General features: G+C 34.0%; 1 protein-coding gene and 6 non-coding genes across 12 annotated transcripts in view; 4 read left to right on the forward strand and 3 right to left on the reverse strand.

Annotated features, from left to right (window-relative positions):
- The first annotated feature begins 5,496 nt into the window (after nucleotides 1-5,496).
- R03D7.13 lies at nucleotides 5,497-5,561 on the forward strand. Its single transcript, NR_051632.1, has one exon. It is a non-coding gene; the product is annotated as an Unclassified non-coding RNA R03D7.13 (non-coding RNA).
- A 5,343-nt stretch (nucleotides 5,562-10,904) lies between these two features.
- Nucleotides 10,905-10,959, forward strand: C09D8.12. The gene has a single exon (NR_051633.1). It is a non-coding gene; the product is annotated as an Unclassified non-coding RNA C09D8.12 (non-coding RNA).
- Nucleotides 10,905-10,959, reverse strand: C09D8.6. The gene has a single exon (NR_051634.1). It is a non-coding gene; the product is annotated as an Unclassified non-coding RNA C09D8.6 (non-coding RNA).
- A 2,443-nt stretch (nucleotides 10,960-13,402) lies between these two features.
- On the forward strand, nucleotides 13,403-13,541 carry C09D8.9. The gene has a single exon (NR_051635.1). It is a non-coding gene; the product is annotated as an Unclassified non-coding RNA C09D8.9 (non-coding RNA).
- Nucleotides 13,542-13,868: 327 nt separating this feature from the next.
- ptp-3 overlaps nucleotides 13,869-17,159 on the forward strand; it is a gene marked incomplete at both ends in the record, with an annotated part of 36,709 nt that continues 33,418 nt past the window's right edge. For 4 of the 6 annotated variants that reach the window (NM_001026771.3, NM_001377858.3, NM_001276741.3 and 1 more), the window contains 4 exons: nucleotides 13,869-14,004; nucleotides 14,516-14,657; nucleotides 14,703-14,943; nucleotides 15,347-15,560. In NM_001026771.3, coding sequence (NP_001021942.1) covers nucleotides 13,869-14,004; nucleotides 14,516-14,657; nucleotides 14,703-14,943; nucleotides 15,347-15,560 — 733 coding nt within the window. Of the gene's footprint in view, nucleotides 14,167-14,515; nucleotides 14,658-14,702; nucleotides 14,944-15,346; nucleotides 15,561-17,159 lie in introns of all 6 variants that reach the window. The other 2 variants (NM_001276742.3, NM_001276743.3) reach the window with 1 other exon arrangement.
- Nucleotides 15,708-15,857, reverse strand: C09D8.10. Its single transcript, NR_051636.1, has one exon. It is a non-coding gene; the product is annotated as an Unclassified non-coding RNA C09D8.10 (non-coding RNA).
- On the reverse strand, nucleotides 16,788-16,996 carry C09D8.2. Its single transcript, NR_051637.1, has one exon. It is a non-coding gene; the product is annotated as an Unclassified non-coding RNA C09D8.2 (non-coding RNA).

Consider the following 17,159-nt stretch of genomic DNA (forward strand, 5'->3'; position numbering starts at 1 on the left):
TTCCAATTCTGAACTTTTGTGAACAGTTAGCAAAAATCTGAAAAACTCACAAAAGCCATCGGGCGAAATACTTTTAACTTCAGTTTTTTGGCATTTTCCAAGAATTATTTGAGGTTAAAAAAACTTCTACCTTGACACAAACGTTTTTCGAAAAAAATCGAGTTCTCTGAAATTCGAGAAATTATGTATAGTGACTTTTAAAGTGATTTTAAAATTTTTTTCAAACTTTTATTCCAGCAAATTTTTTTGAACCGAAGTTACTAGCTAGCTGTTCTTCCAAGTCACATTGCACCAGACTCATCTCTAAAAGTTCCAAACTATAATAAAGAAGTATGCGTGTGACTCTTCCCCATATTTGTTCAAACAGTCATCTTTCTTCATTCTACCAATTTTCTGCAATCAGTTTTTTGTTTCTTCAATTTCATAGTCGGCGTTCTTTTCTTTATCACAAGAAAGTAATCATAGCATTCTGATGAGAAAATATACGCGATGACGTGGCAATATTAGATTGTGATATAGAAGTTGCATTGTTTGATACGGAGGAAGTATTAGTTTCTGTAGCATTCATTGAATTTCTAAAAAAAAAACTGAACTTTTTTTTTCATTTCTGAAGATTCTCGGTACAAAACATCTTGAAAAATACTAAAATTTTCATGTTGGCAGAAAGTCTAAATACATAGCTACGAGGCAGGCATATTGCGATCCAAACGCTACCTACGCCTACTTGAACAGCGGCGTATTGCCAGTTGCGATAATTCCTAAGTTAGTACAAAAATACCATAATAGTAAAAGTTTTCAAACATATTTCTTATCAAATTAATTCTCAAAATTTAAAGTCAAAAAGTGCCAGTTACACAGCTTTCCTCTGTAATTTGTCGCCCAAAAAAACAAAAAGTCCAGACAATTTCAAAACTTTGCCAAGTTACCAATACTTTTATGATTAATTCTTTAACCTAGCGGCCCAACAAATATCGCTTTTGGAGAGTGCCAAATCCATCTTAAAACTCTTCATCTCGATTTCAGAAAGCGACCTGACATTGTTTTTTTTTCTGAAAAATCCGCTTTAAAAATGTAACAAGCTGGTTACTTTCCAATCTGCTAAAACCGTAGTTAATCCCTCCTAGCCGTTCGGTTTTTCACACTTTCCGTTCATTTTTCTGAAAGGATTTTTTCTATTTGTGTATACAATGCATTAGACAATTTCAATCGTCCAAATGCAAAAATTCATCTTCATAATTATTGCAACTTTTCCCGTCTTTTTCGTCACTCTTTTCTTCAGTTCTTTTTCCTCTTTTGAGCACCTCTTGTTGCTCTAGTACATACTAGTAGACACCCTGACCCTCCATGGCTTCTTCTTCTTTCTCTTGTAAAGTCTTGTCTTTTCTCCTATTCTTCAATTTCTACTTTTCACCTTCTGTGCACTTTCGGAATATTTTACTTTTTGTCGTCGTTGTCCTTCTGCCTTTTCCGGTTTTCGGGGAGCTGTGCAACTCTCGATGAATCGTTCAAAAATAATTGTCGTCGGAGAAAAGTTGAAACTTTGAGATTTTATAGTTTAACATCTAGGCTTTTTTGGCTTTCGTTAAATACACTTTTCACCAAATTTTTTATAAGAATCGCTACACGTCAAACATCAGCTAGGTGATCGGAAGTTCGCAAAAAAGTTCAAATGAATAAGTTTAGTAGAATCACAATTTTTGACTTTTTAAATTCGCTTTTTAAATTCGCTAAAAAACGAAATTTATTAGCAAGCTACCAACCTGGTTTTTAAACTCTAACAATTATTATTTTTTAATTTAGTTGTTTAAATTAGTGTATAAATCCCAATTTATTAACCTAATTTATATTTTCCAAGTTTTCAGACTGGAAAGTTACAGGTTCTTTGGATGTCGCTTTTTTTAATGTGGTAAAAATTCACCACTAAAGTTTTCATAAACTATCTAGAAGCTACAACTATTTGAAGTGAATTTTTGAAATCTTCGATTCAAAATACTTTGAAATTCAATCAGATTTCAATAGTTTTCCTTTATATCCCAATCTATGATAAATCCTCTCCGTAATTTATTTCATTGTGACTTAACTAACTTATCGAAAGTACGGTTTTTGCAACCCAAAAGACCTTGGTTGTGTTTATATGCTCTCAACATTTAGTCACCACCTTCTGAATTGTTTGCCTTCAGCTTCTTTTTTTGGGTGGTTTCCCAAGTGGTCAGCCAACCGTCTGCCTCATCGTCTCGTATTGCCACCTTCTCGAGAGCAGATCGTGTGCCAGGTGTGAAGTTGACTCCGCCTACTTGTCCTATTTTCTTGTCTTCTCGGGACCGCTTTCCTTCCGTTTTTTGTGCTAGAAGATAATTGGCGGTTTTCGAAGATTAGGGCTACAGCTTGCCAACATATCAAATGACATTCTATCAATTATTCAACTGAAGGTATCCCCCTCCTACTCTTTCTAATTTGCCCTACTTGTGTACGAATTTCAAATCAGTACGTCTTTTTTCTTTTTTCTTTTCAATTCTCCTCCTCTGTCTTACGATTTGTTTATCTTATCCCCTCAACAGATCTCAACATTTTTTTGGAACATATGAAATTGTTTATGTTTTATTAGACATGACCGGCTGCCCAAGAATTGGAAAGTAAATCTACCAGGTTTCCAAGTTGTATGTTGGGTTTTGTTGCATTCCGGAAATTATTTTAAAATTCAGTAATTTTTTACAGTTTTTGTGTAATTACAAAAATTTTGAAATTGTCTAGAACCATAAAAGAATTTCCGTAGGGAACAAAATTCCATAATAAAAAAGAGCTTTTAGAAATTCTGCCTAGAAATTCATAACTCACAAGTTAACCATTTTTATTTTTCGGTAATTTTTTAAATTCAAAAGAGCTCGTCAGTTTTCCGCAACTTCTTGGCCCAAAATTGGCGTTTTTAAGTTGCCAAAATTGGCCAAAAATTTGTTAAAATTGGTTGAAAAGCTATATCAAAAAAAAATTGAACTGATATTTTTTACATGTAATCACAAAAGTTAAAAAAAATCATGATTTTCCACTTTTATTGTCTGCAAAAATTAAAGGATCAGCGGAATTTTAGTTGACAGTAGAATCGGACTAAAATTCTAAAAATATAAAATCCCAGTTTTAAGGCCGATCATGTATTAGTTGTACCTGAAAGTTTTCAAAAAAAATTACTTTGACCTCCTGCGTCTCACAATTTCTTCAATCTCTATCAACTAAAAAGCAGAAGCACATCAAATGCTCGAAAATCAAATTTTCGTTCCTCAGAAGGAAGGGTTATCTAAAGAGCTTCTTCTTCTTCTTCAGCTTTTCCCACTGCTGCTCCTTTCAACACTTGTGGTCATCTCCTCCCATCTCTTGTCATTATATTTGTCTTTTTTCTGAAATGTTTCCAGTTTTTAGTATCCTCTTCATTTTCCCCATATTTTTCTTAATTTTCATCAAATGTTCGTTACATCTTCTTCTTCTTCATCTCTCTTGTTCCTCAACAAGGATCATAAACTTTCGAGTAATGTTCCACACGAAAAATTTGAAAAATTTCGCATGTTGTCTGCTTCTCGTCTTTTGCAAGATGACAACACGAAATGTTGCCTTTTGGGTTTTGAGATTCCACCCTCCCCCCATCCGCAAAAAGTTTCAATGCACACAATGGCTCTTTTCATGTTATTGACAGCTTTTCGAAGAGATGATGGGATAATGATGAAATTGCAAACAAATCCTCGAATTCTTATTTTTCGAGAGAAACGATTTTGGGAGTTTGGGTTGAGAAGGGTCTAGGCTCGAATTAGCCTTATTTTCCAAAAATTTTGAAAGTTCAAATGTTGAGAAAGTTCTAAATTAAATATAAAACTAGAAAACATTCGATTTTGCAAACAAATTAGTTGTGTTATTTAAAAACGGCATATTCCAAAATACTGTGACATTTTAATAGAACCCATAAAAACAGTTCAATAAATTTCTGTTTTCTTTAAAATTGTATACAACTTTTAGATCTTTCGCTGTATTTTTCTAACTTTTATAGTCCATAACTCGGTCCATTTAAATGTATGAATTGAAATTAACCTACAAAAAATAGAAGAACAACAATTTTTTATGCCAAATATATGTTTTTAATCGAGGTTAAAACTTCCCCTTTCCTATTATTTTTTCAGTATTTGACACACCTTAACAGTTTAAACTTAAACATCTAATCTTTGTAATTACAAAGTTTCCATTATACTTTCTTGTCCAGATACTGTATCATTTCACCACTTCCTCATTTAATTAATTCTCTCTCAAAAGATCTATCAAATCAGGAAACCATTTGAATGCCATCATCCATCATTCTCCTTTCCTACTTTTTTCCATTTCAGGCTTCCAAAAAATAATGAGCTTCTTCTTCTATGACAGCTTCTTTCTTTCTCCTGGATTGAATCCATTTCTCAACACACACTGCAAAAAGGTGGTGCCCTTGTTGGGAGGGGTCCCAACGGTCATTATCATCGTCCATCTTTTTCCCTCTGAAGCTTTTTCTTTTCGTAGTTCTGTGTGTGTTCGTAGAATACCATGCCATTATCCTTCTTGCGCATGAAAAAAAGACAGAGAAAGCCCGTCTTTTTCTCGTCACGCCCTCTTTCGTTCCATTCTATATATCTTCCCATTTATCCCACCCCTCCCCCATTCTGACACGCACGTACATTTTTAGGAATCACACATTTTTAAAGATCAATTGAGAGAGTCTAGAAGTGTTCTAGAATAAAGTTTGTATTTGCCACATTTTTTTTAAATGTTTAGGTTATTTAAAGGTTTCAATGCTAAGAGTTACCAACAGATAAGATCTTTCAAAGTTGAAGCGGCGTAATTTTTCTTGGGCTCTATCTTGGCGCCCACTGGTTATGGTTCGTGTAGAAAGTGTTCTACCTAAATGTTCTACCTAAAGGAATTGCTCTATTCATAGTTTTCAAACCCTAAACTGATTTTAAACACTGAAAAAAGTTTACAAAATTTTTTAAATACTATCCATACGAAAAATTACAAGATGTTTCAAAAAAGTACGGTATATGGAACATTATTTTATTAGAGCGAAAATGCACAATATGTGCAAATTTTGAATTTTTGACTGAAAATCTAAAGATACTGACAAATGTTGTCTGAGGTTCGGAGCAAATTTTTCTCTTAAAATTCAAAATTCAAATTTAACTTTTTTTTAACTTAAAATGCCAAATTTGTACATTTGTTAATTTCATAATACCGTATTAATTTTTCTCAATTTTCCAACAAAAACTTCGTGTAAAAATGCACAAATTAAATTCCAGAAACTCATGTCCAATCCGAGTTTGTTGCCAAAAAAGTTCTTCCCAATTTTCCAGCCGCCATCTTACTCCTCCCATTCTCTCCTTATCCTCCCTGTGTGTTCGCCTCGTTCCAACCAACTCAAAATCTCAATACAATTTACTGCATTTCCTTTTCGTCCTGAACATCATCATTGCCACAACATCCCCCAATCCACCCATTTTTCTGCCTTCCGGACATGGTCAATATGTCCGTTGTCGCCTATTCTCAAGTGTTTTCTCTTTTTCTCAACTTTTCGTTCGACTCTCCAGATTCTCCAGTTTTTAGCAAATTCTGATGCACATCATTCAAGAGATTTTTTTTTGCTTGGCAGAAAGTGGAAGAAAAGTTCCTGGATATGCAATGCTTTTTGTGAGAACTTTTGATTAGATTCTCTGCATTTAAAAGGAAAAATCCCATCATTTTCTATATTTAGATGTTTCAATTTATTCCTTCAGTTATTTTGAGTGAAATATTTCAATAAGATTCATGTTATTGAATATATTGATAAAATGGCAATCTTTCGACCTAAATATCTGAAAGTTTCCTTAAATTTTTTTCTTTAACTTCACAAATACACTAAATCAAATTGAGATCTACAATTCTAATATAGTTTTATACCCTCTTGCCGACTTCGTTTTCGAGAAAAATGTTTTATTAGAATTTTTTAATTCCAAAATTCCCTTTCCAAACACTATTAATGTGTCATAATATTATTCTTCCACCGGTTATCATAATCACCAATCGTCACAAATTTATGATTTCAATTAACCTCATTGCAATGTGAATTCATAAGACTTTATGATCCTTCTGTTCTGCCAATTTTGTTTGAAATTTCTAGTCATGACAATAATAGACTGTTCCTTTTTAGTTGAAAAATTTACAAGTTTAATTATTAAAAAAAACAACAGTTAATAAATAAAATTAATTAAACATTCTTTCTAAAAAGGAAATAAATTTTTTGGTATGTCCGAAATTTTTAAAATAAAAACTACATGTTCTACTAATATCAATCTTGCAATTTTGAGCCCAAGAAGTAAAAAATTATATAATATTACTGCACATTGTCATCATCATTTTATCATCGCTTTTTGTAACCAAACACTCCTTCTTTTTTGCGCAACATCAATAAAAACAGCCAGAAAACGATACGGGTGACCGTTTCTGTTATCATTTTTCCTGATATAACCCCCTATTATTTACCCTTTTCTGGATGTTTTTGCAATGGTTTTTTGTGAATTTTTTTTAATTAGGAACTCTTCACTCCTTTTACAATTTTAGTTAGAAATATTTTTTCGTAGATTCAAGGTATATTTCTCTAGATATTCATTAATTTTTTAAATTGAGCCTTTTAACATTCAAGGCAACCTTCGCCTACCTCGTGCCTACTGCCAAAATGAAAGTTGAAGTTTTTTCTCCAAAAAAAAGTAGAAGGCAGTCACGTAGGCATGGAAAAGTACCTATACTTCAAACTGATTTCTTAAATGTTGAGCTTTTTTCCCAATTTACCTCGCGTTTTTCTCGTACCTCAAGCCTCCTTTAATTTTTTTTTCAAATTTTCACCTAAACCCAAACTTTTTCAAATTTCAGATAAATGAGTGTCCATACTCCAAATTAATCGAATTCGAAACTTTTTTCGGGCTCCACCACCATCTTCAATTACCATCTTTTCTTCGAGTTTCAAGGTTAGTTATTTTTATATTTTTGAAAAATTCAATTTTATTGTTGTTGGATAATAATGTAGTTGTGCTCTATTTATATACCACCTTAACAAGGTTTCAAGCGTATCGATAGAGCTCATTTGCATTTTGAAAAATTTGCGCCATTCTGATCACAGAACGATTTTCACCTGTCCCTCCTCTCACTCTTTCCAATTTGACTCCCACTTTTCTTTCTTTTTTACTTTTTTTTATTCTTGAATTATTTATTGTCCATTCGATAAAAACTTCCCAAAAAAACTTTTCGTTTGTCCCTCTTTTCATTTTTTCTGTTCATTCTTTATTTGTCAATAGTTCTGGTCTGCTAGAAATCCTCGTTTATCATTTTAATTAATCGTGGCGAGGTCTCTAATTTATCATGGCTCCTTTCACAGGAAAGATGACTGTTTGAAAGGAATTCCTATTTTTGCTCTGTGCATTTTAGTTCTGTTAAATGCGTAACTGGTCTTTTAATTTTAGGCTTCAGTTGGTGGCTTAAATTTGAGCTCAAATTAGAAAATTAATACAAAAGGCTTTGTAATTTTATGAATATAAGGGGTGTATATATCTATTAGGAAATATACGGTACCTTAAAATCTAAATGAGAGTTTTGCGGAAAAAAATTCTAGAGTATTTTTTTGGTTTTAGTTAGAAATTTCTCAACGAAAAAATAATGCCCAAGAACAGTTTCTATTTCCGCGATTTACTATAGTTTCTGAGCAATTCTGTTTTTTGTGAGTTTCTATGAGGTATTGTAGAACGACAGAGCAGGTGCAAAGTTTTTTTAATAATGAATCACTCTTCAATATTCTATAGGAGTTATAAGTTTCTTTGAAAAAATTGAAATCAATTTTCCGAAAAGCAATTTTCCGAGACATTTTCGGTGACACTTTGCAGAGAGAAAAGCTCATAAAAAGTGCTCTTTTTCTCATTCTTCGTCACCCGATTTATCACTCTTTTTGTTGCCAAGAAGGTGCTCTCTCTTGAGGCCGATTGATCTGTTTTTGCTCTCCGAAGGTCCCGTAGTGCTGGTGGTCAATTCATTCATCATCGTCTCGTCAGCTACCCTATGGACATTTGTGGTGTGGTGTCCCACTCATTTCCGGTTTTCTTACGTAGCCCCGTGTCCTATTTGAAAGAAATGATTTTCGATAATTAATTGCACAAATTTGAAAGACGGAAAAAATTTGAAGTCTAAATTTTCTAAACGGTGTGAGCATTCTTAAATTTAATTTTGGAATATAATTTTTGTAACAAGAGAGTGTTAGAATTTTGAGCAAGTTTCTGTATTTTTTAATCGCCGCCACCCCCAGGAATCAAAATGCTCATTGAACATTTCCGGTTGTTTTGGAGCTCCCTGAAGCCAGCTCATTCTCACTTCCGAAAATTGTTAGCAGAAATTAATATCAATTAATAAAACGTTCCTCGTTCCAATCTCCATTTCCTACCACCAAATAAACCTCCTCCTACTCCTCCCATCGCTCACTCCACACCTCTAAAACTAAAAAACGTTATTCCATTTTTATTCTCTATTTTTATTTTTTATTTTTCATCTCATTTCTTTCCCGTTTTTCGCTCTGCTTTTTCCATCGTCACCTGTGTGTGTGTGTGTATGCAGCCACCCTAACTTTTATGGAATAGGTGAAGTGGTGGTAGTAGGTGCTCATAATAGGACTAGTTGGCTCATTTCATTTTCTTTTTTACCAATGCTAATTCTATTGTGGTTTGTTGGTCACTTGGTTAAGTTTGAAATCAGAAGGCTAACAGTAAAGTTTAGGCTTAGCCTCATTCTTCGGATTAGGCTCTAGCGCTAACTCTGAGCTCTGCCCAAATTTACCCAAATCTACCCAAATAGCAAATAATAAAACAGCCCAAATTGCTGTAAACCATTTGATAACCGCCAAGGATTAGGTTTAGGCTTAGGTTTAGGCTTACGCTTATTCTTTGGATTAGGCTCTAGCGCTTACTCTGAGATTTTGCTATACATAATATTCTAATATAACGTTTATATTTCAATAATTCGTTCATTGAGTGATAAACTGGCAACTTTAATTCTCCGGATATTAGATTAGACAGGTCACTTCATTAAATGCAAAAATAAGGAAGATGTTATTGGGAATGGGAAGTACTTGAATTCTAATCAATTATGCATTCCTATCCTTCTTCAACTACTCAATAATTATCACAGAGATAATTCATTCAACTACGGAAATGACGAGTCCATGAAGAGGACGTCTTTCTCTCTTCAGTTAACACCGGAATTTCCGAGTCACTTTGTCACGGTGTCCCTTTATTTTTGTTATTATTTTTCCTGATTAACCTTTCAAAGTTCCTAATTTCACACTTTTCCTACTGTATCTAGGCACGCATCAACAAACTTCTTCAACTGTATAATGAATATTTTGACGAATTGAAAAAAAAAATGGCGGAACTTTTTTTTTTCATTTTGTTGTTCTTTTCTCTTCTCCGCAACCCATTCACGCCGAGTGAACACTAACTGAGTGATAGATGACTGAATTAGTGACAAAAAACTCACCTCTGCATTCTTGATATTTTTCTACTGGGAATTTTTGGAGTTTTTTGGAGCTTTAAATTTTTGGAGCCCTGAGAAATGCTGAAAAATGTAGATGGTATTTTTTGACATTTTTTTAATAATTGGAAAAAAGTCTACTGATTTTTACTTTATTTTTACAATTAAGTCAGACCATTGAAATCATTTTATCGCATTTTGTGATTTTTAATTCTTTGAAAAATATTCCAAAATTTCTAGGGAAATATTTCGAAATTACAGACGGAAAATTAACTGGTTGCGAATCAAAACTTCATTTGTTGCGTATTTTTGAAGCCCCTAAGCTTTTAGTTTTAATAAAACGCACTTATGTAATTATAATTTTTCCAGTTTCTAAAATTCCAGATCTAGATTTTCTCGACCGATTTCCCAGTGTTTCACATAAGAAGCACAAAGATCATTCAAAACTTAATGTTTAAAACGTGGGCGCCTTTTAGAGTGCAAAAATATTCCAGAAAAAAATATGTAAATTGGAACATTTGATCCTCAGTCTGCGTCCAGCTCCTTTTCCTCCAACCATTTGCTCTGATTATTATTATTATTTCTGGTCGCCGCCGCCACCGCCGCAAATCTTCCAAATTCAATTTTCAAAGTGTCACACATATTCTCTAACCTTCCTCCAATTCAACACACAAATATGATTCTAGTTAGGGCGTGTTTCGGCTAACGAACTTTTCCCCCAGAAATATTTTTGCGGGGCGGCGGGGTTTGCCTCAAATTCCACCCACACCGAGATACATCACCTAGAAATGATGTGTGTTTGTTTTTGCTTCTGATGGAGTTTAATGTGAAAATGTTCAATTTCTCAAATTTCATAGGTGGTTAGAGCTTCATGTGTTCCCTTTAGTTGCAGTATTTCGAAGTTTTCTTTTTAGATTTAGAGAAGATAATATTGTATATTTTGAATATTTTTTGGCTTCGAAAAACTGTACTGAAATACTTCAAAATAATGGTTTTTCAAATTCCTAAACAATTTTAAACTTATAAACCTTTCCTCTGAAGTATCTGAGTTTTTTCTTCAACTATAAACTGATAAAAATTATCGGCCGGTCCGTAGAGCCTATTTTTGAGATTACTAAATTTTATTTGAAAAATTCAGGTTTCTCTGTAAATATCAGCTCTGAATTTATCTTCACTTCAAGTAAAATATACAATTTTTTAGGCCAACAAAAATTAGGCCACTTAAAAAAAATATTTTTCTAAATTTCACTAAAAATATGAAATTACTAGACAATATTCTTTGAACCTTGATGTTAGTTATTTCGGACGGAATGAGTATCAGTGAAGCTCAGCTTGTTCGCTTTTCCCCTAGCCGGTGCCCATTGTCGCACAAAAACATTTAATGAATAAAATATGACAGTCAACGACACCTCAATGTGTGTATGTGTCGCACCCACCCAGAGAGTCTCTGAGAATTACTTCTCTTCGCTTTGTGTTTCGAGTTCTTCAAGTTTTTTATCATTGGAAAAAACTGATTAAATTGATCTACCAAGTCTAGAAAAAATTTTTAGACTTTAGACGAAAAAAGGCTTCTTGAAAAAATTTGGTTGTTTGATTTTTCGACAATTTAACAACAAACGAAATTTGTCTATCCTCATAATTTTAAACCTAGAAACTTTCATGACTATTGATATTTAGTCCATGAAAAAACTGCGTATAGAAAAATCGATGAATAATTTCTGTAAGTCGTCCAAGTTCCTACAAAAATGGATGGGTACCGAACAATGTTCCATTTTCATTTTTAGATATATTTTCAGTTTTTTGTTACGATCTCGACAGTTCGCAATAAAATTACCCGCGCATTTTCAATGAACATATGTACGTTTTGAAATATTTTAAAATTGGAAAAAGTCAAGTAATTAAGTCCCATTGGGCAAAGTTCAAAAACTATTCAAAATTTTAACAATATCATATAGTAACTCAAAGGCTATGTTTGACTTTTGAATAACTGTATTATAAGTGATAAATTCTAACATGAATCAAGTGATTTCATTTGATTCGCATTAGGGGTTTCCTTCCGGACACATTGCCACCGCTTTAAGTCTTTTTGCCGTTTTTTTTCCATTTCTTTCTATGTCTCTTTCTCTCCCCTACCACCTCTGAAAACCACCAACACAACAAAAAACAACAAAAATCTGCGTGAATATAATCGGTTGCACCATAGCGGTGCTCTAGTGATCCCCCAAGGAGTGCCTATTGTCCATTCGGCAACTTTTTCTCGTCCCTTCCGTTTTGCGCCCGTAGTAGCAGTAGAAGCAGGAGAAGCTCTCTTAGATTGACGTCGAACATGATGAGGTCCATTGGTCTTTCACTACACACATTCCTTCCTGTCATTCACATCACTAAATGGTGGAGGCGGTGGAGGAAAAGTGCACACCCGAGATTTTGCAGACAACATCACTTTTATTTCCGCTTTATGCTCTTCTTGAACTCTAAGACTTTCATAAAATTAGATAGATATTACTGTATTTTGCCAAACTTAGCCCTGACTAGAAATTCCATTCCGTTCGGGCGTGACGGTGCCGCTGCCCTCCTCTGAAATTGCCCGGACGGTGCTCAAAAGTTATTTTAACCTTAAAACTCGACAGAACTCAGATATTAGCTTGAACTCATCAGTATTTAAGGTACTTATTATTTCCATTTTATTAAAGACCAGTTTTCAAGGTGTCAAGGTTTCCCATTTTTTTCAAGTGTTGCTAAAGTTTGCCCAGATTGAACCTAATTTTACAGTACAAAATGACTTCGATTATCCAATACAATGCAGCTTTCTATGCAGCTTTCTATAAAATAGATTTTGTACTCAATTACGCTTGAGCTTGATCTTGAGAGAATCTAGATTGTGGCAAGATGAATTTGAGTTGAAATTTTCCGAACCTTTTACAGAATCCGGCTGATGTTCAAGAACTAACTCACAAATTGGTTTGTCTAATTTTTCTCAAAAAAAAAATCTCATTTTGATCTCTAAAAACATATTTTGATGTATCAAAACCCCCTTAATCTGTTGACTCATTGTGAACATTACCTGTTCACTGAAAACTAATTAAACTATAATTTAACACCTGCTCTACAGAAAGTTCTCCCCCTTTTCTCAAAATAAACTATCAAAGTTTTCCAACTCCAACCTCTTGGTGTGAATTCATTCATTACATGGGGGTCATCTAGAAGAGTAATAGTAATAGAAGTAAAATTGTTTCATTTTGCTCCCCTTATTCCTCGATTAGTCTTGTCCCGCCATTTGCATGTTTTTGCTCTGCGTCTCTTCTTCTTCTATACACTCTCTATTTTCTTGCAGAGTTGTTCAAAGTTTAAGCTTTGAGAGAAGCGAATGTGGCAGGGGTGATTTTAACGGGACTTGAAACAAAGCGCTTACAAAAATGTCTTAGAATTCACATATTCAAAAAATTTTTTGTTTGCATTTTTAGAACTTCGAATTTGAACTTTGATTTATATGGTGCTAAAATAACTAATATCGTAGTATTACTTTTCTTAATTCAAAAAAAAAAAACCAAAAAAAATTGTGTTAAAATATGACATTTTGGCCATGAACTATGATAAGGAATTAAATTGAAAAAATCCCAATTCAACTAGGCTTCTCCAACTTGCTATATATTGTCTGAATTTTTAAAATCTAAAAATATACATGAAAATGGTTGTGAAAAGGTTATGCAAAATGATAAAAGTCTGAGCTATTTCCGAATAAAGAAAAAATTTTTGTAAACCCCTCTATTTCATAATTGTGTTCCCTTGATTTCTCAATTAGATTTATCATCTCCTTTCTCCAAATCTCTCGCCCCCGCGCCAAGCCCCCAGCTCCTTCCAAATGACCCCCTCACCTGCCCTTGCGCAATGGTCATTAATAAAAGCAACATTTTCCATTTCCCAAATAAATCCCTGGGACCCCTTCTTCTCCACACCACTTTTTTCTTTTCTCTCTCTTCCTCTTGTTCTTCAACCCATTTGCGCGGCTTTCCAGGTCGCTTGGAAAATTTTTGTGGTGGCTTTTTAATCGGCCTTTCATATCTTTTTGTTTCATGCTCTTGTGCTTCCTGAACTTTGATTATGTAGTTGATGTCACTTCTGCTCTTTTCTTTCTGTTCCCTTAACAATTTTCATTTAAAATTTCAGATCCTCACCTCTAAATCCTCATACCCAACAAAGTCTTCTGTGATCAGAAAGCAGCGCGAATAAAAATTAAAAATTAAATAAAATTAATTTAATTCAAGAAAAAACTTTAAAAAATTTTCCAACAAAAATGGGTGTATCTCTCTAATCAGAAAAACATCATGATCCAATTCAGAAACAAGAACAACAGTATGAATCGGATAGCGCGTCACTTACGAAATGTGGCACGCCGAAAAGGCTCGTCGCTGCTTCTGTTTCTAATGCTAAGTACCGTACTGGTCGCGGCAAAAGAGGACGGTAAGTTGGGGGAAGAGGATGAGGATTTCGGGTGGAATGATGAAGAGCCACCTGATAATCAGGATGTGCAGGACGGGGGAATTCCGTTGGTTCGGAAGGAAGAGTTTACAAATAATCAGCTTTATGCTGAAGCTTATCAGAGTTATATTCAAGCTCTTGCGTGTAAGTTATAGTGCAGGTTTGGTTGAAAAATAATGGTTTTTCGAGAAAACAGAAAAACCTTTGGAATTTTTTTTCAGAAAAAAATTGGAAAACATTTTTTATTAAAAAAATGTTTCAAAAAGCTTTACTACCCCTAGACACTTGTAAAATCAGGAAAAAATCAGGAAAATAATTCAGATTCATTTTTTTTGCAACCACATAGGCCCGGATAAAGCTGTAATACTCCCTAAGATTCCAGCTCAGTTTCAAATTTAAGCGCAGTTTTATGCGGAGGATTCAATTCTAAGTTGTATTGTTGGCAAGAATTCAAGTGAACTATATTTACAGTTTCTATTTTTATAATCTTCAGACCCCGCCCGACTAGTCGTCCGTCCAGACTCATCAACCGTCGTCGATGAATCGAAAATCTCATTTTTCTGTCGAGCAGATGGAAATCCGTTGCCTAGTGTGATTTGGAGAGTCAATGGAAAATCCATAACAGATCATAATCGGTATTAAGGCTTCATTGAAATATATAACTGTTACAAATTTTCCAGAATATCAATAAAATCCTTGGCCACCGGCTTATCGACTCTCCGTTTCGAACGTGTCTCTCTGGATGACAATGCGACTGTTGTGTCCTGCTCGGCTGATAATGGAGTTGCCAATCCAGTTGTCGCAGAAGCATCACTAACCGTTGTCCCACGAGACAAAGTTCCGATTGGGTTCCCTCAAATTGAACTTCATCCATCATTGAAGTCGGTCGAACAGGGGAAAACTGCTTATGTCTCTTGTCGGGTAAGTTTTTTGAAATTTTAAAATAGTTGCGTTTAAGATGGGAAATTCGTTGTATGTATTATGAAAAGATTTTAAAATTTTATCAACAAATAATAATGCTAAAAACTTTTAAAAATATGATATTTCGGAAATAAAAATGAACTTGAAGAAATTAACAATTGAAAGAAGAACAATTCAATATGGAGTTAAAATGGGATTAAAATAGCAAAAATAGCACAAATACCAAAAGTTACCAACACCAAAATATCATAGCACATCTGGAATTACCCTATATACCTGAAACCAAATACTAAAAACTATGTCGGCTGTTTTCAAATTAAAAAAAACAAATAAAAAAATATTTTTTTAAAAAACTTTAAAAATGTTAACGATTCCAAAATCAAATTCAAAAAAATTCTTTCAGGTCCGAGGAGATCCTCGAGCAAAAGTCCTTTGGCTCCGTGACCTGATCCCGCTAGACATTCGTGCAGATGGTAGATACTCTGTAAGTACAATCGGAAACCCTGGAGCCCTGATGATTCAGCATGCTCGAGAAGAAGATCAGGGAAAATACGAATGCATTGCAAGGAATACATTAGGAGTTGCTCACTCGAAAGCCGCAAATCTTTATGTTAAAGGTTAGTTTGGGATGGGGATTTTTTGAGGGAGGGATGTTTTAAAAATTTTTTATATAATTTTAAACCAGAAATTACGGTGCCAAAAAATGTCTGAAAATATATGCTCACACACAATCAAAATTTTTTCAGTTAATGCATTTTAAAAGTTTAAGTTGTTTTAGAAATACATAATGATCCAAATTCAATTGTTGAAAAACTGGAATGCCTAACTTGTTCAGTTATTCATTGAAATTTCGCACTTCGAGAGGGGTCAACTCATCCTAACTAAATTTAAAATAGGCGCCCCAGCCAAAAACTGTTCAAATTTGCATTAAAATAGGTTGTCCATTCCTCCTCCTCTTCTTGTTGCGATCACATTTGCATTTGTTTGAGCATGTGGCTTGATATCTGCGCCTCTTGGTCACTTTTATTCGGTCACTTGTTCTCTTCGTGATTTTCATTTTTATGACATAGAGTGGGAAGGGCGAAACAGAGAGAAATTGATGAGAATAGGTGTGATTCACTGATTTATGTTTGATTCGGTGAGCGAATTTTATTCTAGATTTTAGGCCTGCTAGTTGAAGTATTTTTAATATAACTTTTCATAGTTTCTATTTTTCCCTGATGAGCATTTATATCGGTGGTGCTCATTTGAGCGGAATGCTTTTGTTTCAGCATGACCTTATTTTTTTAAAGCTTTGAGCTTTAGAATAGGTGATTTTTTCTAAAACATTGCTTCTGATCTATTTTTGGAAATATAACCGTTTTCTGACTCAATAATACATAGTGAGGTAGATTTTCAAATCGAGTTAAATTTTTAAAGTTCCAGAGACTTTTTTTTGTAAGATACAGCTCTAAAATTTCAAATTCCAGCCATTTCAACCAAATTTTTAAATTCGAAAAATTATTCTATACATTTTGAAACACTTTTGTTTGAGTCTACAACACTGCCAACACTCTGAAATAGTTTGAGCTTCTAAGCATTTTTAGTCAAAATTTTGGAAAAGTGCCAACCTTTCAAAACAAAAGTGTAAATTTTGGAAAATTTTGCGTTGAAATTTTTCTTTGACAGATTGCTACACCTTTAAATAAAAAAATCTCTTCATAGTTTTTTACCCTCCAAGCTCCTCTCTAGATCTGGCAATCATAAAATAAATTCCAAATGTCAATAAAATCGTCCAAAAACCGCCATCCGGATATCTATCGAGCATTTAGCTTCCATCTTTCTGTGCTCAAACTGTGAGCCATCACTAGTAATTGGAGGTCATCTGGAAGATGTCGGTCGTCATCTAGGCGCCTTCCCGACATGTGTGCTTTATGTGTGCAGGCATACGACGACACCCGATGACCAGCAATTTCTCATTTTTATGACACCCGGCCACAAATTTCGATGATTCTTCTTCCCCGGTGTTGTCGTCTTTTGTGTTGAGAGATGTCTTGTCTTTTGATCATTATCATTACTTGGACTTTCTCTATCATTTCTAGATTTCTATGGCTCACATCTAGATTGTTCGTGAGATGAGAAATTTTCAAAATGTTCTCCAGAATTTACCATAATTCCTCTGACAGCCTTACACTTCTGAAAGTTAAAAGTTGCAAGTTAATATTATTGTCCATTTT

The sequence above is a fragment of the Caenorhabditis elegans genome, chromosome II (assembly GCF_000002985.6).
Source record: "Caenorhabditis elegans chromosome II".
Classification (NCBI taxonomy): domain Eukaryota; kingdom Metazoa; phylum Nematoda; class Chromadorea; order Rhabditida; family Rhabditidae; genus Caenorhabditis; species Caenorhabditis elegans.